Genomic DNA, 22,658 nt, shown 5'->3' on the forward strand with positions numbered 1-22,658 from the left:
ATTGGCAAAGAATTTGGTTTGTGAAGGAGACTGAACTAAACTGACTTCAAACATGGAGTGCCAACATGGTATGAGTTTGGATTAGTTAGGCCTGCACATTCAAACTGATAATGTAAAGAATGTGTAAGTCAGTCTGAAGGTATCAACGACGTTCTGTGTAGCTCACGTACAATGAGTTTCTTGAACTTAACAGTACTTGAAACTTCATGTACGTTCTAACGGCATAACTTAACATACTTGCACATGCTCAAAGTGTTGACTGGAAACTCTTCACACATTTGAAACTTTATTTCTTCAAGATGCTCAAGTCAATTTTCTCAACTGAGCCTTAAGCCTTCAGATCATTGTTTTGATTTAATAGCTTGCAACTTTTAATGTTTCGGTTCACTCTCACGGCGCTCATCAACCCCTTCCACCACCAGCAGGCAACAAGAGCCAGGAGATGCTCACAAGTGGCAAAGTTTGAGATTTATTAATAAGACTTTAGTTGATCGTCGCTAATATTCAATCAATGTTCGGTTAAAGTGATCTCATGTTTTACAAACAATCAAACCACTCCGCAAACAGACACAAAAATACCAGTGTGACTAGACGATGTTATTATATGTTATTGTAGACCTGCTTTCTGTATGTTGCAACTCCAATAATGAGTCGGGTTACGGACTTTATCCTAAAATCTATGCTCACATATTGATGTGATGCACAGTAAGCCTTCAATAAGGATGCAGGGTTTGTGAAATTCAGAGATATTAGGTTGCTTTGTCACCCGTCACATTCCCAGTGGGTAATTACACTCTGATCTGAGGTCACAGGTGTAACTGATATAATTAAAAGGGGGGAAAAAATATCCTCAGACGTACTTGAATGAGTATTAGACGCATTAAGTTGGAAGCACATTTTCTGGGCATTTGTCTATTTTTATTCTCCTGACAGACTGAAGGACTGACGGAGGAACTTAAAAAGCTGAAGGCCAAAACAACAAACAAGTTTCTTCGAACACTCAAGGGAGGCACACAGCTGCCAACACACAGCTGAGCATCTGAAGGGACACACAAAGACACACTGACACGCAACATGCAGCACTTCTCTCTGCACTCCCACACATGTGCGCAAAAACACACACAAGCCAAGTATGTCTGGACACCCATTGGGGTCCCCTGTATGTAGGTCACTCTACATGGGGAATATTATTGTGCTACAGCTGTGTCCTTCTCTGCAGCAATCTGCGCACACACACACACACACACACACACAAAGACAAAGATGCGTACATAAGTACAAACGAGCCACAAACACAGTGCGTGTGGTGTCCACACACACACACACACACACACACAGAAGAAGAGATAGGAACAGACAGCTCTATTTTTTCTTCGGCTATTGTCAGACGAAGGACTAACTCCACCACCCCCGCTAACACATCGCATCGCTCCGATATTCAACATGACATTTTGTTCATAAAAAAAAAAAAAAAAAAAGAAAAAAAGAAAAAGAAATGAGAGTTCCACCTTGGAATGGGCTGGTTCCGACGAGAGCTATCATATTGAATTACATGGATGCGCTGTCAGTGGCTTTCTAGGTATATTGGCTGTAGCTAGCGGGGAGTAAATGTCATAAAGATATAGTGAAATGACTGTGAAAGGACGTTGGTGACAAGTTTAAAAGGGGCAGAGGTTGGGGGAGAGTTGAGTGGGTGTACTGGCGGGATATTCAGACAAACATCCAAATATATTTAGAGTGAGTGCTGTGTCGCCTGGCTGAGGTTTGACCTTCCTCAATACAGATGCTCCGGGAGCTGCGCGCTGATTTTGAAAGTCTGCTCCAGTCAGAGTGAATCAGGGATTTCAGTCTGCAGTCTGCTGACAGCTCGACGCTCTCGACACGTAAAGCTGAATGGTTTGCCGCGGGACGCACTTGTAAGCTTGTTCTTTGACTTTCTCCGGCACTATTTCCTGCTGTATCGTGATTTCAGAAAATATGAAACACTAGAAATGAAAGTGACATCAACAGCATTCATGCAGCACACATGGTGGTGATGAAAAGAAAAAAACATTTGCAGCAGCTTGTGGACACTTAACATAGAAAACAGGAAGTGTAAGTCAACAATGATGTGGCAATAAGTTTTCAGAGAAATGCAACTTGAGCTTGGATTTGCTGAGAGTTGAACAACATTTGCACATCAGAAAGCTTTATGCAGTGAACGAGGTTCCTGGATTAGAGCTCTGAGATGAGCTTAGTGTCTGCGTACCAGTGGCGTCCTGGAGAAACAATTCTATTCTTAATACCACCTTTTATGTTTCTGCGTAACTCTAGGACAGAGACAGTTCCTTGTCATGGACATAAACTGTAGCAAATGTGGATACTCATACGCTCTTCTTATCTCCTGGTACACATGCCATACATAATTTAGCTCTCTGTTTGCCCACATACAGCTCTAGTTTATATTCTTATGAAGTCTTATGAATCCATTTTTTTTTAATGGATCAGGTATCCTATTATTAGCCCGCTAATTCATTTTGAGAAGTAGGTGTTTATATAACTTTATGCTAATAGTAAATTCCAACAAAAATGAATTTGCCATGTTGCTACAGATAGAGTGGCAGCACTATATTTGTTTTCAAAGTTTTCAATCGCTTGTCATTGCTGCTTAGCCAAGTGTCCCTTTCTTCCTCGCCCACTTCTGTCCTTCACTAGAGTGGCTCAAGTGATGCTGGCAGTTGCACTGTCCTGGCGCCACTGTGTAGTGTTGGGTGATGTAACGGCACATGGATGCATCTGTTGCTGAGCCTGACAAAAGCTAAAGTTAGCTCTCTTCGGACAAGGTAATGGCTCTGTAGCTCAGTTAGGCAACAACATTTCAGGTGACTGCAACCAGGAGGGGCTTATCTCGGACTGTATCACAAATATGTGGTCGAGCAGGGTCTGCATTAAGTACATGGGATAAATGAATCTCACTGGTGTCGTGTTTTCATTAAAAACCAGATGGTAACTAGTTTACAGACATGTGAAGACAGGGTCAACAAAGACGTGTGATGCAGGCCGTTTATCTTGACTTTCCTTCCCCTGGAATTTTTCCCACAGTTTATTTCCTTGTTTTAAGGAACTTACTTACTTACTGCCTGATATGGTGACAGCATTACTCAAACACGCCTGAAGTTGCAGTGAGCATTCTGGTCTTTGTTTGTCACAGCGTGCTCAACAGCAGTCTGAGAACATACTAGATGTCACCGAGTTAAAGCCGATAAAGAGTATAAAGCCGGGCTGCATGTGGATGTAGAGAGAGAGAGATGTGCGGAGCGGCTGTGATGAGTGCAGCTTTGATCAGAGTTGACTGTGGGAGCTGGATTTGCTTGTGGATTTACTCAGGGTTAGGTCCGTTATATTTTGTGTACTATTAAACGTCTACACCTTCAAAGTAAAGTGAAGCTAATAAAAATACATCACTAGGGGAGTTCTTAAACTTAAACTTCTTAAATCCAAAACCAGCAGCATCTGCAGCAAAGAACTGCTGACACCTGCACAGCTGCTGATGTGGATACGTTTCAGTGGACAGAATGAAAGATGGCTTTCAGTCTGCAGACGTGTCTGAAGGACTGTTCTCTGTGGTCATGTTGAGAGCATTATGTGAACGGGGGAATGATTTCCCTGTGTTGCGACATTTCAAACACTTACTGGATTTAACATGAAGGCGAGGTTGTTCATCTGTTTATCTCATCAGCTCCCTGTGTACTTGTCTCTCCATCGCCTCCAATTCAGAGGAAAATGCTGCAGCTCAGCTGGTTCCAAAACATGTGACCATGCTACACCTATATTAGCTTCTTTGCATTGGCTACATGCATCTTTTAGAGTTGTCTTAAATGGCTTTTAAGGCCCTGACTGGTTAGTTAGAGCCCCCAGACTTTGGAACGCCCCATTTTAAGTCACTCCTGAAAACGCACCTATATAAAGCTGCTTTAAGCTCCTAATTTTGATGGTGTTATTTCTGATTTTAGTCCGTTTTTTACTTCCAATCCATTATCTTCCGCTTATCTGGGGTCGTGTCGCAGTGGCAACAGGTCAATCCTGAGCAACACTTTCCAGCTCCACCTGGGGGATCCCGAGGCGTTCCCAGGCCAGATGAGATATATAATCCCTCCAGCAAGTTCTGGGTCTGCCCCGGGGCCTCCTCCCGGCGGGTCGTGCCCAGTAAACCTCCAAAGGGAGGCGCCCAGGAGGCATCCTGACCAGATCCCTGAACCACCTCAACTGGCTCCTTTCGATGTGAAGGAGCAGCATCTCTACTCCGAGCCCCTCCCAGATGTCCAAGCTCCTAATTTCTAACTAATTTCAGTCGCTTGTATCCGCAATCTCGTTCTTTCGGTCATCACCCAGAGCTCATGACCATAGGTGAGGACTGGAACGTAGATCGACTGTTAAACCGTCTGTCCATCTCGCGCTCCATTTTTCCCTCACTGGTGAACAAGACCCCGAGATACTTAACCCCCCCCCATCTGTCTCCTAGCTTGCCATGCACCCAACCCCTGCAACAGCCCCTGCGGGTGGTGAGCCCACAGGGCGGCTGCTCCATGTTATTCCTTTCCCTCCCAAGTCTGGTTCCAGGAGGGGGCCTTGTTTTTCTTTTTCAAAAGTGCGGCATAAAAAAAGTCATTATTATCATTAACAGCGCTTAGAGGATGCAAATGGCACGGATCCTTGTATTTCAAATGTACAGTCAAATGTTTATCAGGGGTCTGGTTCCTGTGACAACACTTAAAGTTCTATTCAACAGGCAAGCTGAAGGCCAGTGAAGATCAACATGTTAATTAAGCGTTACATATTTAACAGCAGCCTTGGTGTATGAGCTCAATGAAGCGTATCCTTCCTCTGTCAGAGGAAATTGTTTAGAAAAGACACGAGGGGTTACTCTCATTACTCAGCAACAAGGTTAGAGTGACATTATGGGCTGAGACTGTTAGGTTTGAATGTTTAATATCATTCATATTCATAAAAATTAATTACTGGGTCAGTGCGGATATAACCAAGAAGAACAGGTGGTTTTTTTGTTCTTTTATAAATTGCTTTTTGAATAAATCCTGCAAACCGAAAACTGACCCAGTTATTTAATGAATAAGAAAGATAAGACATTAAAAATTACATTAAGAGAGAAGTCTACCATGAAGGTCTCAGCCCATAATATTGAGTTCTCTCTCAGATAATCCATTCCATACACACTGGAAAAGAAAAGTGCAACATTTTAGAAAGTGACGTCAAATCAAAATGTCACTGATGGGAAGACACAGGTCGTGGAGTCGTGATCTGACCGTGACTTTGTGTTGTCCGGTGAGGTTGGGCCATTCACACAGCAGCTGGCTCTCAGACAGGGTGAGGACACAGGGAGTTTCTCCAATCAGCACCGTGTAGTTGAGGCGACTGTTGCCCGGAGCCGCAGGGATCAGGTTACGACCCTAAGCACAGACACAGAGAGAGCAGAGGCATTCAGCTCAAACACTTTTAAAGAAATGAGTCGGAAACAATATAATTAGCCATTTAGAAACCCTCTTAAAGGATAAGGGTGGCAATGCAAAATATTTTTCTTATTGCTAACAAATTCCACTGAACACAGATCACAAGTATTTCATTATTAGTATTATTGTTTAAGGCCCAGTCATTTCCTAAGCCAGCTGGGCACTGCAAACCTTACTTGAACAAAAGCAAACAGTGTTTTTATTGTGGGCTATTTTCAGCACACAGTTGGTACTATTGTGAGGATTTATGACAGCAGGACGGTGGGATTGAGTCAGAATAAACTGCAGTGCCCAGGTTCATCGTGACAGAGGACCATGTCACCCTGTGCAACACTGTGGCTCATTGATGGGCTTTTAATAGTATTTGGACAACAATGGAAGTCTATGGCACAGAGGATGGAGATGTATCAGGCTCTTGACACACAGACGGTACTTGTTCATAAGACCAATTCATTGTTTGTTTCAGTCTTTTCATGGGATTTTTGTTAACAATGAGAAAATAAATCACAAAATTGATCATTTTCAGCAAAAACAGCTTGCTTTGTAAGCATCAACCTTTTTGCTTGCGACTGTAGAGTTGCTGATTCACTGTTCTTGTTCATCTGATTGTGGTTTAATGTATTAAATGTGGTTTTTTTTTTTGTTTTGTTTTGAATATTCCCTATTTTGTCCTCTGTTTTGAAATAATTCTGATAAATCAAGTCCAAAGCTGTAAAAGACAAATAAGACAGCAAGTACACAAACACATACTGTATATAATATAATAGAGGCAGTTGAGAGCCACCAACAACCTCTCATCCACATAGACCAATTTTGTTTTTCCTTCTGTCTGCTAAGATGAGTTCCACGCATAAAGTCTGTAGCTGAGGTGTGTAAATTCTAACATTTGTCAGCTTCCGTTCCAGTTTTTCATTTCAATATCAAGTCCACTGTTTCCAATTGGACACACACTTTGTCTACGATGGAAGTGGGGAAGATAGCGGTGTCAAAAAAGTGAACCCGCACATGAGCAAGAAAACAAAAAGCAACAGGGGGATAAGATGAATACAAAGAAAACAAGACAGATAGGAAACGTGGCAGGAAAACATCAGGAGAGCTGGTGCGATGAGTGGAAAGAGCAGGGAAAAGATTATGAGGGAGGTAGAAAAAGATAAAAAGGGATATACTCTAAAGTGAGAAAGAAAAAGGGAATGAGCAGAAAACAGCCAGCGAGCGAACGAGATCGACAGAGAAAGGGGAGAGAGAGGAGATAGCTGCCGTGCCTCCTGCTGGCTTAGCAGTGGGACGCAGAGACAGTCTCCGTTTTCCAATCCCATCGTCTCTGCAGGCTGCCACCCAGCCCTGCTCTGCAACCCTGTAAACATGCATCCCATTCCATCTCACACACACAGCCTCCTAGCCACACACACACCCACACACACCCACACACACACACACAGAGTTCAAGCCACACATGCACTCAAGTAGAAGCCACACATGGAGTTGTTGCCACACATACACACTACAGGCAAGAAGCATCATGTGGGGACACGCTCTCGAAAACGCACAAACACACACAGGAAGGCACTCACGGAAACACCGAGACCAGATAAATGTTTATTCTCTTGCTAACACACCTCAGTAAAAACACAGCCGACACATCAGATGAGAAATTAATTGCGTGGCGAGCAGAGTGCACGCATCTCTGAGAAATGCAACCCCCACTTCCCACCCCGCCAAATTGCATTTTTGTCCATCTTATCAGTGCCTCCAATGGGTAGGCAGTTCCAACAACAAGCCAAGCAGGAGATTTAGCAATTACCGAGAGGCTCTTTGCTAATAAATTATCATTTAAGAAATAAATTATGACGGTTACGCTGCTTTCAATCTCTTCATGGAAATAAACAGCGTCACACACTCTCTGTGATAACATAAGAGACAGTCATGGCAAATTCTGGCCAAAGATAAAAGCACTGAACACTGGATTCAATGCAAATGTACATAAATCAATGTGACATTGATCTGAAAGAAAAGGATATTATATACTGAATGAATACTACACTATATATTGTCCCTTTGATGTGCAAAGTGTATGCTCTCAGAAAAGATGAAGTAAATGTGTTTAACCATTTTACACTACAGATTTTATAGCTCACATAGTGCCAACAGTGAAGAAACTGTATTTTTTTTTTTTACCTCTTCAAGTTATTTCCAGACACTGAACTGCTGGCTATTTCAGTTACTTTCGCATTAGTGCACCTGTATATTCCCCCCGAAACAGCCACTCTAATTCCCCTCCAATCACTCTTTGACTAAACATTTCAGGTGAGCTCCATGAGATAACAGCGTAACACATACACACGACTCAGGAATTGCCAATTAATTTCATATACTTATGTCCAATCACTGTTAATGAAAATAAAAACCAATATAATCCAAATCTCCTGGACCGTGGGCTTGTGTGCTTCAACACTGCCCTTCCAGCACAAGAAATTAATTACACAAATTGAAAGGACTGTTATTTAAGAGGGCTCGAGGCTGCAGAGGAGGATGGCAGTCAAAGAAGTTGCTGTTAGTAACTGAAGGACAGAAATCGGCCTTGGAAGGTGTGGACGTTTGCTTTCAGCTTTCAATTATGAATTTGTGAGTTTTTTCACCTCTCAGAGACCTTGTAAACACATTTGCAAGCTTTTTTTCCTGTCAGTGAAGGCGTGCTGGTGTGTGTTGGTGTGTGTAGGCTTTGCTATTATTAATGTAAGATAGGTTCAATATGTTTGACACTCTTGGAGACTATCTGAAAGTAGAAAAACCTTGGGACAAAAACATCCATCTAACACAACCTGAGAACTAGCTTCCTACATAAAACCTTCAGCATATGTGTTGTGTGTGTGTTCTGCATTTAAACACACTGTTTTGTATGGCTACTCAGCATCAACATTCAATTAGAGGTCATCGTAACTAAATCAACCTTCAACTCTGATTGCGCTGAAAGAACAGCATCTTAGAAGTTTGTGCTGCAAAGCAATCTTGTCATCTGCACATCAAACTCATCCAAACAGTGGTTGACTAATAACTTTGCTCTGCAAACTGCTGATTCCAAAATATTAAAAACAACAGGGAGAGCCTTTCTATTTTTCTTTAATATCTTAAGATGAGTTAAAGGCAACACAAGGAAATGCTCATCTATCGCTCGGCACATTAAAAAAAGAAGTTTGAAAGACCTTGAAGCCGGATTATTTTTTAAAAACCGAGAAAATGTAATTTTCTGTGTAGGTGTCAGTAACCTCATCTCCCACGGCACAAGCTGGATAAAGACAGTGCACTTAAATCAAGTAGAACAAGTAACTGACAAGTTAAAACGTGTGTATAAAGCTTCCTACATAAATAGTGGTACTAACTGATGATGTCTGCATGACAAAATCTCAGATCAGAGAGTCACGATGTGTTAAAATAAACTAAAATATGCAGGCAGGGAGAGAAAAGTCAACTCAAAACTCAAAAATAACCCTTTTGCCTTTCTGACCTTGAGAATGAGTGGCGACGTGGGTTTGAGCTCCAGTATCCCAGAGGGGCTCAGCGGTTCAAACACCGGATCAGGGTAGTAGCTGAATGTCTCGTTGACCACCACCAGCGCGTTCACGTTGTCCATGTAGAACCCGATCTCATCTGGACCGGTGCCGGTCTCGGAAAAACCCAGCTCTGAATCGGCCACCGATGGAGCCAGGCACACCATGACCGAGTTGTTATACACCGTACAGTTCTGAAAACGAGAGAGGAGACAAGCCAGAGTTTATAGTCGACGGGAGAAGTCTTCTTAGTATGACATCATATATAAATTGGACATGGACATAAATCTAAATATTTTTCAGTATAATCTATTCCTGTTCAAAAAGGAATATCATGTATAAAGCAGGTAGCATGGCCTCCTTTTGAAATACTAGGAATAATGTTCAGGCTATAATTTCATTTTAAAACAGTGGTGTTGGGTATAATAACCCATCCTTTTTGTAAGTCAATGTTTTGTGAAACCGCAATGCCGTTAAACCTATTGGAAATGTAAATTGGTTGCAAATTTATGATCAACTGTTAATAATGGGCAATGTGCTGTGGGCCTTTGCTTGTACCTAAGAATATTTTACATCATTGCTTTGGAGAATACATGAATACATGATGATGAATATGCGGCCATATTTGCTTCATTTTGTAACACCGCTTGGAGGACCATGAAGTGTTTTGGGTTTTTTTTTTGTTTTTGCATGTTGCACCGTTTACAACATGCATCTTCAATTGCTGCCGTAAATGTCTGCATACAGAAAATACTCTTATTTTGCTTTACTGATTTTAAGTGCAACTAGGTTCGCATATAAAATTAATCAAATAAAGGCAACATGTTTTATTTTCTGGCAATATAACTTGTGAATGTGGTGCTGTTCTGTCTGGGCTAAGAACACACAGCGATTTCAAATCAATCTGCACATTCAATTACATTGCAGTACAAACTTAATGTCACTTTGATAAAAGACAAAAGCAGACTTGATGTTCACTGTGATGGATTACCTATCTCAAGCAAGTGTCTGCCAGTTGGCTGTCATGCAGTAATGAAATTAATGACAAAGGCTAGGTAAAACACTTCAGTGTGCTTTAGAAAATGGCAGCCAGTTAAGTATTCATGATTTGTAGTAAATGGGCAACAGCATTAAAAAACATCAGCACGGTCCTTTAAGTGCGCTTTTGCTAAAGGGCCGTGTGGGATGCATCGTGTCGTCTGTTTGCCTCAATAAACAACAGCTTTATCTGCAGGTTGAAGTGCCTTAGTATTGTTTGAAGTTCAGTTCTCAACCCTGGCAACTGAAGAGCTGCAGCTCACAGTGACAGTCACCAAAGTGCTTTGTGAACGTGATCTATAGTATTGATGAAACACTTCAACTCTTCAAATGGGATTTCAGATTTTGCATGCAATTTTTTCTGCATTCTCAAAAACATCGTCCGTCTCTCTCAATCCTTTCGCCGTCACACACATAAACGCACGCGCACACACACACACACACACACACACACACACATAGACACAACGCTCTCTCATGTTGTCGCTCTCTTTATGTGACACCAACACTCGTGTGGTGCAGTGACATTTGAAAAGCTATGTGGCCTGAGGTAGCGTCAGATGTCTGAAGCTGTAGCTGTAGAGAGAGGAGACGTGAGCAACACACAGAGACAGACTGTCTGCCACCTTCTGCGGCACTATAGAGGTAGCTGTCTGCCGATGTGTGTGTGTGTGTGTGCGCGCATGTCCGAATATACTTGTCAGTTAATGTATGTACTGATTGTATATACTGGATTTATTGTATGCCAGCGTGTTGCATTTGTGAATATGAGCTTTTTGTATGCTGGTGTGTGTCTTTGCACTGGTTGCCTGTGAACATGTTTCTCGTTCTGTGTGTTTGGACGGTGTGTGTTTATGTGTGTTTGTCTGTGTTTATGTGGTGTGTGAGTCATTCACATCAATACTCACATGAAAGGATTCTGCCTGCCCATACTTGGCCCTGATCTTTGGTTCTCGGATGGTTGCGAGGTTGGTCCCACTCACTGTCAGCAGAGTTCCACCACTAGAAGGGCACAGGAAGAAGAAGAAGAAGAAGAAGAGAATGAGAAATGAGATGTTCTCCTTGGCAAACAAATCTCTGCATGATTCAACTTCTGACTGGTACGTGCAAAATAGATATTACTGCAGCACACATCTGCAGGAAGTGGTGTGACAAATGTTCTCAAAGAATTGCTTCATGTAAATATGTTCTTTTTCTGATTTGCCAAAGCAGCGTTGTGGCAGAAAGCAGCATCTGAACATTATAATAAAAGATATAGAAAAATTAGGGACCGTGAGTTTGCAATACAGAAGAAACATGCATGCTATATATGCTGATAATAAGTCCCAACTTGCCGCCAGCATAACATTTGCTAAACTGTCTTATGGAAGTTCCATTTCTCCAATACCGATTTGTTATCCCATTTACTTTGTGGGGTCAAATGTAATTGGTGCCTTGATTGGTGGATTGGAGTGATTGACGAGCTCATTTATAGGATGCAAAGGAGTCGTACTGGGCGTCCAAAGCCCACACCAGAGACTGGAGTCACACCCTGACGTGAATATTCTGAGTGCCGCATGTGGTTTTTAGGGATATTAGGGAAAGATTGGGGTTTCGGTTAAATTAACTAACACTTAGAATATCACGATTCAAGTCACTTGATCTTGACAGTCGGATAACCGAAACAAATGCAGTGAATATCAAATCTATATAACCATGACAGCGACTGATATAATAGGGAATAGTGACAGTGAATAATTGACTTGTCCTGTATCAATACAGTCTTTTGTATCAGGTACATTAATTAACGACAACATATGAACATAATTTCATGGCGGCTGGATTGGTGAACATGAAAAATATAGAATGGAGTTAAAACAGCCATTTGCAGTCGCAAAAAATACAACAGCATGTATAAAACAGTGGTTCATCACTCAATGTGTGCAGCTAGTACTAAACAGTTCAGACATGAGTATCTTGACCACTTTGCAGGAAAGAATGAAAAGAAAGTTTGATTTCTAGTGTGTAGTGGAGGCTTCACTAGGCTTCAGGTAGGGCTCAGAGGTGAACCTTTTATGACGGTGAAATGAGAAGACGAGGGAGCATATTCTTGAGTGAAAGTGGAAGAGAAAAATGTGAAAGAGAGAGTAAGAGGCAGAGAGAGAAATTGAGTGAAAGGGAAAGATCCACAGGGATACTCTACATACTTTAATCACAAGTCTATCCAGAGTAAATATGTGTTTGCCTTGAGTCGGTGAAGGTCACTGGACTGAATCCAGTAAATAACGATGCCAGATCTTGGCTGGAGCCCCAAGCTTCATTTTGTTGTTGGGTCGTGTGAGAAGTCAGACTCGCTCCCTCTTCGTGTAAAAATTTTGATTTGGTTGACTCGTTTCTTAAAAGATTTAATTTGACTGCAAATGCTTGTAGATTTGGAACAGGACCTGTTTTTTGAGGACCTGTATGGTTTGCAAATTCCATTTCCACAATTGTTGGTGGACTTGTTTGTCTCGATGATCTCCCCACAATGAAAGATTTCTAGTGTTGGGAAAACGGATCCCAAAGCTAAAATCTTTTTAGATAGGACTCTTGCCACTTGTAAAGACAATGGAGTCAGTCCGTCCTTTTCACTGCTACACTTAAATTGGATTTATGAGGTTCTCATGAAAGACGTCTTACCTTCACTTGTTTTACAGTGGCAGCTCCAAACTCTGAGTACTCTACTCTGCTTTCTGTAGGGGGATTGCTGCCTTTCACAGCTGCCTTGGCTATCTGTGCCTCTGAGAAATATAGTTTCTAAAATTCCCTATCATGTATCTTTCTGCAGGTTTCTCACTGCCTGGAGAGAGATGTACTGTAGTCTCTCACAGACTGCTGTGTGAAATAAAAGCCTCAGATAAAACCTTGTGTCATGAAAAACTCATAAACAATGCACAGCTCTCTAACTACACATTGGACACATGCAGAGGGCATTCAATGGGTATTTTGGCCCTTGGATAAGTTTGTAGATCAAAAACCCACAGATATGATATCTTACTAAAAAAGGCATCTCATTTCTCTGTGGACGTCTTGCGGGCTGAATGGAGTGTAATGCATGTTAGTCTCCACTCAGAAGTGCTTGCACCCGACTACTGATTCCACTATTTATACCTTAGACCAGCATTTCTTTTATTTATGTACTCTCTCTGTTGCTTGGGTAACTTCAGCATGAGGTAGGGAATGGTCGATTGGCACTGCAATGACTATTTAACTATGCCTTCATTATCAAACATTTGTATAACAGACATCTTGACCTCTGATTTTTGCAGACCTGTACACTGTGCAGTACTCAAAATACCAATGTGAGCCTGCCCTATAATATATTAATGCTCTCCCAGTTCTATATGCCTTATCCCAATTCCTATATCTACCATTCTTTCAGGATTGATAATAAATGTTATGTCTGTAGACTTTCTGCTATTTGGCACTAACATTAGGAGTATTTTCACCACTTTTACCTGTTGTAGCTGCCAGTGGATGAGTGGTAACTCCACTGCTTCTACACTGAAGGGATTACGATTCTGTCTCTACACAAGTCAAGCTTGAGGTACGACAACCTATGCCAAGTCCTATTCCCTGACGAGGAAGGCAGCGGTAGTCCAAGCTGTTGCTAAATCAAGGGAAGTTCTGGCGCTCCACGCAAGATCAGATACCTGATCCAGGCAACAAGTCTGCAGGCCATTAAAAAGTCATACAGGCAGACACATACAGTGACTAGAGTTATGTTATAACGGCACACCACTCACTGAGGCACTGGGAAATCCTTCATCCCTGGCTTAGTGTGCAGTTGAGAGAATATCCTCTCCAACCTTCCACCGCAAACAGATAATAAGTCACATTCCTTCTGGTGGGTTACCATGTATTGTGCATTGATGTCTTTTCATTGTGGACATTAATGTGACACTCGTTCACAACGACTTAGTGTACAAGCACCAACTGCAGTGTTGTGGTGATATAAAGCAGAGACTGAGCCATTTAATATATTGATTAGAGAGTCCGGCCGGCTGATGCTAGGCATTCGTCTAAAAACTCTAATCCAGGATGATAGGCAAGGAGAGGGAGTGAATGAAAGTAGATGTAGCATCTCTGGCATTGTTCGTAGAAAAAAGGGTTTCAAGTCTGACTATTCTTCTCAGCTAGAGTTTTTTTTTTTCTGTTTGGCAGGTTGCCCATTACTGGTGAAGGAGAATGGGTCCCATTCTCTCTAGGCTTCTTTGGATGATATGTGTAAGATGTGATTATAAATGTTATTGGCTGCGTTAAGTCTCTGGTATTTTGACAGCTGACACAGATGGAGCAGTATTTTACTTTTTACATAATATTTGCATTCACCAGTTGAGATACTCTCATCATTTCTACTACAGTGCTGTAATCTTCGAGAGCCAAATTCAGAAAATCAGACACTTCAGCTCACTATGGCTGAGTGCCATCACACTTTGCCATGAGGTAGTAAAATTAATTTTGTACAAATCTAGTCTGTTCTGCTGAGCAGAGTCTAACTAATGTTAAGATGTAAAAGTTGTAATATGGTGAAACTTCCATCTAAACTATTTTTCTTTCCCTTTAAAAAAAAAACAAAACAAAAAGGCCACATCCCATTTTGAATGCAAATTAACATTCACAGCAAGGGAATTACTCCTGAATTCTACATTAGTCTGGACTGTTGCCATCATTTTTTGCACAATTAGACACATTAATAATAGATATTTTTTAATATCTAACTAAGCTTCCCATAATTGTAAGACATAATGCAGAATCTGGCCCTGTAAATTCCAATATCTGCATGTAATCTATTATAAACTGTGTTTCAAATGCATCATGAGATGCTAACAAAAGGAAAAAGTGACCTTGCCTCACATTACTGTGCTCCTTATAAGAGAAATGCAGGCAGCTGATTAACAGAGGAGCAACAGAACTGAGGCCACATTCAAATGCACTGATTTTAATAAGATGTTTTAATGCCGTTTTCCACAAATGCATTGTGGGACTAAACAGAGTGCACTTCTTATAGGCTAACAATGCTTGCCTCCTTTCTCCCCCTCCCCTCCTCTCCTCCTCAGCTTGATGTATATTTGTGCTGAGTCCCTCTGTCCCTGTTGCTCCTCTCTTTGTCTAAGTGAGTCTCTTTAGCTCAGGTACATGCTTCAGGGAACAGACAACAAGACAATCAGGATAAACTCTCAGGAATAGCAGGGGAAATCCAAACACTGTTGTTAGTGTTACTCTCTGTCTGGTTTACTGCTCTCTCTGTTTTCCTTTTTCTCATCTTTTCTTCAGTCTAATCCTCCTTTCACTGACTGTCAAATATTTTGATATATTTTTGCTACAATAGGGGATGCTTGAAAGCTTCCCTGTAAGAACCATAATGCTGCCTCAAGTGAAAACACCAGTTTTTTATTATATCAAAGGGGGGGGGAGATTAGCTAGACATTGCCAAATCCAAATATAAATAACAAATAATTGCGAACATAAATGAAACACTTAAAGGGCAAAATGAGTAGGATTTATTGATCGCGGCCAGCTCAGTAATGTATCTGCCATTTTCGTAACTTTGTCTTGGCTACGCGTGTGCGATCTGGGTCCGCCCTCGCACATTTCAGTTGGGATCTACATACTAAATGTTGACATCCAGAAACATTGCTCTCTACATTATCTTTTAGAAAGATCCTGCTCATTCGGACTTCAAGGATTGGTCCCACACACACACATAGAAACTGCAAAGTTATGTGGGAAAACCAGTCGAGTCGTGGTAATCAATAGATTCACCCATGAGGGAGAAGTAATTTGCATGAATCTTTTGCTTCATGTTAATTTTTTTGTGAACTTTGACACATATTTGTACAAATTGCAAGCTGTACTGAAGTTGTGTTGCGCCATAATGATTAATTATACCCTGCTGGGGTATAAAACGTTCCACAAAAGAGGTATAGGTTTGTAAACAGTTATGTAAGCAGTAAGACATGTCAGCTGCCTGCTCTGCAATGCAATAATCCATCAGCTATACCTGCCAGCAGTCCCTACACCACCAAGTCTACCCAGTTTGTGACAAAGTGTGGGTGAGCTTCCTTTATGCTTAGAATTAAATACTTCAGTTAAGTAAATTAACACTTTCAGAGTCACGTGGGAGCTGCCTGCTCGTTGCCTGAACACGTACATTTACACCCTTACCACTCCTGATACAACCAATTTCATAACGGTTACCATCAAGCAGCTACTACGTGGTAGCGGGGGTGGTCTTTGCCTTGCTCAAGGGCACCTTGCCAGTGCTTGATGATTGAGTGAGAGCCGCACACCCATCTGCTCTATTTACCCAGGCAGTTTGGGTGAAGATTTGAATATTTAGGTCCAAAATTGCTTCTCTAACCTCTGCTGCTAGTCACCGGTCTGCCTGTAATTTCTTTCCACAGTATCCCAGATGAGCACTCCTCATTGATTTATTTTTGAAGTGCTCTGTCTTCCTAAATGGAATATCATCAGCCAGGCACAATGATAATGCACTCTCTGTCCCCCTTCCCTGCTCCTTTCTATTCTCACTGTCTTTCACCCACTCTTGCTATCATCACCCAAGCACAATGGTAATGCTCTGCAGACGTGCATGTATTCGCACAAAGGTAGACAATGAGGCAGATATGAACCAATATGATATTACATCTCACTGCTACGTTGTACTCTCTATCTGAGCCAACATGTGAAGCTGTGAGAGAGGGCACGGGCTGAATTGCGTCAGCTAGCATCACTAGCTGGAAGCAACACACACACTTTGTCCATCACGGTTTTGTCGCTATTTGTGAGGTGTGTTGTTTTCTAGTTTTCTCTGCCAGATGGAGGAGGGATCTGGGGCCAAACATCAGGGACTCTGGGAATCAGTGGGGTGTATGTGTGTGTGTGTGTGTGCATGCATGTGTCTTTTTTATGTGGGATCATCACCCCTGAAGTAGAAACCCCAGTTTTGAGCTCCACAAACACTCCGAAAAACACCCTCACAGTGGGTGTGCGGGGCAGTGATTGGGCCTCAGCTGCTTCTCGGGCCAGTCCTACTGGGCGAAAGGAACAGGCCAGGATTCATCAACACCCTTTTCTAACAAGCTCGGCATCTACCTGATGCCATCTACTGATGAGTCACCACAGGGACAAAAGCAACACAGAGATGGAAAGAGAGGATCAGGAGTGAAGGAAGCTTATTATGTTTCAATATCTTGAGATAACTGAAGAATAATCGGAATTCAAAATTCAGAATAACATAGAGAATATTGACGGGAAAAGTATGTTAAATCAGATAGGCCTATTTAGACAGGTGTGTACCAAAAAACTGCGTAATCATTAATCTGGACAGAATCTTAGTTACTGATGAATCACAGGAAGAAAAATATTTTACAGAAAGTTGTGATTTCATCACCTGCCACCATCAAGCTCTTAAGAGATACACGTCAAGGAAGACCAACATGTGTCAATTGATATTTGGGATTTTGGTTTTTGAAATATTTGGGACGATTAACAGCACTGATTAAGCCAGGCAATGATAAAATCAATCCAACTTCCCAACATGAAATAGAACCCAGGCTGGATGGGGCTTCAGAAAAACCACCGAGGGAAGGGCTATGTTCTTTCCTACTAACTCAAGTCTCCATCATAAAGACCAATCTGTGCATGTGACTGCCCTCCCTGCCAGTAAATTCACTTTAATGTCAAAGTCTTTGCTTGTGTGTGCCCTCCCCAGTGCCTGTCATGTTCAGTGCTGAGCAGTGCAGGGTCTTTATTTATTTAGTTGGGGATATACAGCACTGCATGACAGGTTGTGGAAAGCGGAGTACTGCATTAGTTCAGACAGAGAACTTTGGTTTCCTTAGCTGATCAGTATTAGCTTCTTCTTTAATCACCAATCACAGTCAAACAACAATCAACGGCCTGTATTAACTGACAAGCTCGCGCTCCCCATTTTCAGATCACACGAGCTACTGCTGCTGCCGATGATTTTCTCCACTAAAAATGTCTTGCTTGGGCCGGATGAAAAATCTCCGGAGGCACCATCAATTTACCTCCATCCAAGCTCGCTGTCAGAGCTCTCAGCTAGCATTTAAGTCTGCTCAGGCTGCTTCAATAACACTTCCTCAGATTTGCCCTGCTGATTCTGCTGCATCACAAGCAGTAGTGTAAAAGTCACTGCTGCTCGCCCAGCCACTAGCCTTTTAGAATATCCACCCCACACATTTCAGTAGGAAATAACATTTTTGGTGTGGTGCATTTATTGAGTGCCCTGCAGGAACTCTCCGGTGCTGCTTGGATTCTGTCATGGCCTCTGGGCCTTTATTCATGGATATTTTTGTACTGATTTGTGTTTCAGATTCACAGTCAACATCTACATTTTCTGGGCATATTTGATTTTTTTTTTTTTTAGCTTGCTGGATAACCTGCTTCAAACTCAAAGATGGAGGCCACTTAGACCAATCTGTTATTAGGTGAGATGGTAAGTTGCCAATCACAAGGTATTTGTCATGCCAGTTTGTCTAAAAGATTTGGTTTGGCAACAAACGGGAAAACAAAGGGAGGAAATATAAGAAATGAACAACACTTCAGTAATTCAGCTAAGTGGATAATGCAGTACAATAGCTTACCTGGCAATGCTCCAGTCAGGTTCAATCCTCAGGACAGTGGGGTCTTCAGTGTAGTTAAACTTGACCTCTGGGTTTCTGAGCTCAGCATCGTCGATGTCCACCAAGACTGATGCACTGCCCGGTGCTAATCCCGCTGGTGTAACGCACACGATCTCACGGGCATTCCTCCTGGATGGACAGACAAAAGAAAAGTTGGAGGAGGGTGATTTCACACCCAAACATGCCCATTGGCACCCCCGGAGAGCCGAAATGCAAATGAGAGTATCATAAGAAACTGTGGAATGAAATGTGAGAGGTATTGAGGTTCTTAATAAATAGAGAGATCAATGATACAAAAGCAAGATTGTAGAGGGAATAAAAGTGAAGTGAAATTATTTTAGAGATAGATGCAATTCACACTTCAACAGAGAGAGAAAACAACAGAGGGAGACACTCAACAATTTCCCACAAAGAAGCTGTTAGAGTCAGATCACTCTAAAAACAGAATTATAATAATAAAGAGGCAATGATTACTTTCTTGTGTCAGGGCATCCCCCTAAATACTGAGGTCCAAGCCGATGCATTGACATATTTAATGAGTAGCTCATTGTGCTTATAATTATCAGTGCCCAGCCGGGGAAGCCAATTAGTCTCATTCTCTTAATATAACATTAAAACCCGCTAATTTGATTAGATAATTCCACTTGTGGGCAATGCATGCCCAGCGAGCCAGTCATGTCCGGGAAGGTGACCACTGTCTGTGGCCACAGTCACAGCAAGTATTAACACATAATCTGTATTTGGATACATTGGATAATGACATCCAATCCAAGGGCAGGTGTTAATAAGTGTTCCCTATTATGTCATTTCTCCCTGACTTCGCACTGTCCCCGGTGAAGTGAAACAATTTCATGGATGTTTTTTTTTAATTTACGACTGTAGACTTGCTAGCTGGGCTACTACATGAATGTTTTGACAGCTAGCAGGAAGAAATGAAGTCTGGCTGACCTGATTGCATCCAGATCACAATGCACATTTGGATCGCATGGTATAAATGAGTTCTCATATATATGGCGGTGTTGATTATTATTATTATTTGTTTAGTATTTAATCTAATTTATAAAAGCATAAAAATTATATATATGTCGAAACGAATGTGATATAACAATACAAACACCGAATATTGTGACTGGTGTAACCCCTCCCCATCAGCATTTCTTTTTTATGAGCAGCACTGCGATGTGTTTAGTGTGGGGAGGAAGAGAAGGATGTAGAAACAAAAGTGGAGAGGTGAAGTCACCTGCTATGATCGGCCCACTGACAAGGATCAGCGCCACCAGTCACAAGCACTGGGGGAGGGACGGAAAGAGTTTGCGTGTGTGTGTGTGTGTGTGTGTGTGTGTTGATGCCTTCATGTCCCATAGGCAAAATAATATTTTCAATTGCAGTCTTGAGTGCAGTCCCCAGTAGCTACATTATCTAATATGTATTTAGCACAGTTGAGTGGTGGCTGCTTTTCTGGGCCATGACTTCACAGGAGCAGTGTGTGTGTGTGTGTGTGTGTGTGTGTGTGTGTGTGTACACACTCAAATGTAGTGTTGCACATTCTATTGTGCCTCTATATACCATGGCAGTCAAAGGAAGAGGGGGAGAGAGAAAAAGAGAGAAAGAATCTACAATATCCTCTCTCCCTTGGCCTGTAACCATAGTAACCCCATTCACAAAAGAACGCATGCCCAGCAACCTTCGCACGATGCCACAAACACAGTCACACAGTTAGGGTAAGGCAGATAAAGGCAGGGTTGAGGTGAGTGAACGGTTGTAGTGAAGTGGAATCTGTTGGATTACTGTGAGGAGGCTGCAGCACTGAAGTGAGTGCTGTGACATCAAAGCTAGCATACAGTGGCTTCAATAGAGATTAGCTATGAGGGGCTAATCCATGCATTTGACATGCAAGCAACTGTGGTGATAGTTTGGGTTTTTTTTTCCATGTAGTAGATTAGGGAAAGCCTGTGTGAGTGCAGACAAAGAGATGCTGTGTGTCTGCAAGCAACAAGCATGCAAACACATTTATGCACAAACATTCCTGATCCCACACACACACACACACACACACACACACACACACACACACACACACACACACACACACACAGAAAAAACATCCTAACCTGACACACTGATTACATGCATGTAATATTTGTATGATAATGACATTTTGCAGCACACAAACAAATCTTTAAAAAGAGCTTATTTATGCACATATTTTCTTCAACAGTTCTGCTGTATTATCTACAGTACCATAAGTCATATGTTTATGAATTGGTTTTACTATCTTAAGAACTATTTTTGGCTTATTCTTATCTAAATCCTATTGTCCTCCGCTGTGATGGTCCAATTTCCCCATAGCGATAATTAACATTTAATTTACACGGAAAAACAAATTGTTCCTCACTTTTTGAAGTAGCACGGCTGTGGTCCTATGCTGACAGACACGTAGCTGCCTGCGTTGAGGTAGCTTCCCTCGATGGTGACCCGGGTGCCACCAGAAATGGGCCCCTGAGACGGCTGGATACGGGTGAAGAATGGAGTCTAAAGAAGGGGAAAAAACACATTTCTTAAGCAAGTAGAAACAATATTAGGAAGAAAAATAGGTAAACAGCTTTTGAAAACATCTAATAAAACAAAAATATATATTACTGTTTATGAACTGTTACAAACAATTACATCAAGCTGTTTTGATCTGTAATTTCAATGCAATGGGGATTTATGTAAAAAAGCATAAATAAGATAACGAGAATGAGATAAAACAAGTCTATTATTTAGTTATATTAATAATAACTAATAAATGGTGATTTTGATAGGTCATATTAGAAAAGTCTCTATGCCAGTACAAGCATCATTTTAAAGGCTAAAAGCTGCAAATAATCACAAGACTCCAAATTCATGGAAAATAACAGAGCACACAGTAATTCTTCCTGAAGGTGTCAGCTGTAACTTAAAGCACTGACTGCTGCCATAAATATGCTAAATTTGCCTTTTTTGTGCCCAAAATATAACATCTTTAATGACACAGTGATTATCCATCAAATCTGACTGCGGCCAGAAGGAAAACAACATTAATCTGCAGTAACTTTACACCAAAACACTAAAAATGAGCTCTTACGTTTCATTGTCTTGTCAGTGTCTTTATGAGTCAACATGGTCCGTATAAAACAACTCATCTAATCACAGCTCCCTTGCATGGTCCTTACCACGAAGGTGAATGGCCTTGGCGACAAGGCTCTGTAGTCGTTGACGCAGTCTCTCACACACACCTCGACCTGCGCTTCTTGGACCCTGTAGCTGGTAGCGTCGTTCAGCAGACACACTATTCTGTGGATGGAAAGTTGAAGGAGAAAAAGAGTGAGTATGAGGTCGGGGTCATGTTGTACTTGTTCAAGTCATTTTCTTTTTTTTTTTTTTAAACTTTTTTTATATTAGCAGGGAATACGTAGATGACATCTTTAACATGTACCACCAAATCTCTTATCAAATATCTTAGCAAATGTTTCTACAAACTAATGCTAATTAATTCCAAACATCTCACAGTTTCCAGTTTCCAGTAAGTGCCACTATTGTGACCGAAGGAATTACATTTAGGAGGTTTGCAAAATGACTACACATTACAGTAATATTAGCAGCAGAAGGAAGAACCACAAACACCATCACACCCACACACGACCATTTGTGGTCCTGAAGAAGCAAATTGTAGGGTAGGACTAATATTCTTCCCCCCACAGTCCCTGTATGTGCTTAAGACTCAACAAGACGGAATAAATATTCAATCACAAAACCATATTAGGCTTTGTTTGCATTGTAGGCGTATACTGCACCAAAACACCTGACACGATAGATTTGATTCTGTGATTCGGCAGGGGGTGACAGGAAGAATAAAGAATGAAGAACCGGGAAAGAAGGAA

General features: G+C 41.6%; 1 protein-coding gene across 1 annotated transcript in view; it reads right to left on the bottom strand.

Annotated features, from left to right (window-relative positions):
• LOC139209690 (plexin-A1-like) overlaps positions 1 to 22,658 on the bottom strand; it is a 225,830-nt gene that overhangs the window by 29,800 nt on the left and 173,372 nt on the right. The window contains exons 14-19 of the mRNA XM_070839495.1: positions 21,951 to 22,071; positions 21,152 to 21,288; positions 18,718 to 18,885; positions 10,996 to 11,089; positions 9,007 to 9,243; positions 5,301 to 5,444 (exon numbers count right to left, since the gene is read on the bottom strand). Of these exons, the coding sequence (XP_070695596.1) occupies positions 5,301 to 5,444; positions 9,007 to 9,243; positions 10,996 to 11,089; positions 18,718 to 18,885; positions 21,152 to 21,288; positions 21,951 to 22,071 (901 nt within the window). The remainder of the gene's footprint in view (positions 1 to 5,300; positions 5,445 to 9,006; positions 9,244 to 10,995; positions 11,090 to 18,717; positions 18,886 to 21,151; positions 21,289 to 21,950; positions 22,072 to 22,658) is intronic.

The sequence above is a fragment of the Pempheris klunzingeri genome, chromosome 11, assembly GCF_042242105.1.
Source record: "Pempheris klunzingeri isolate RE-2024b chromosome 11, fPemKlu1.hap1, whole genome shotgun sequence".
NCBI lineage: Eukaryota > Metazoa > Chordata > Actinopteri > Acropomatiformes > Pempheridae > Pempheris > Pempheris klunzingeri.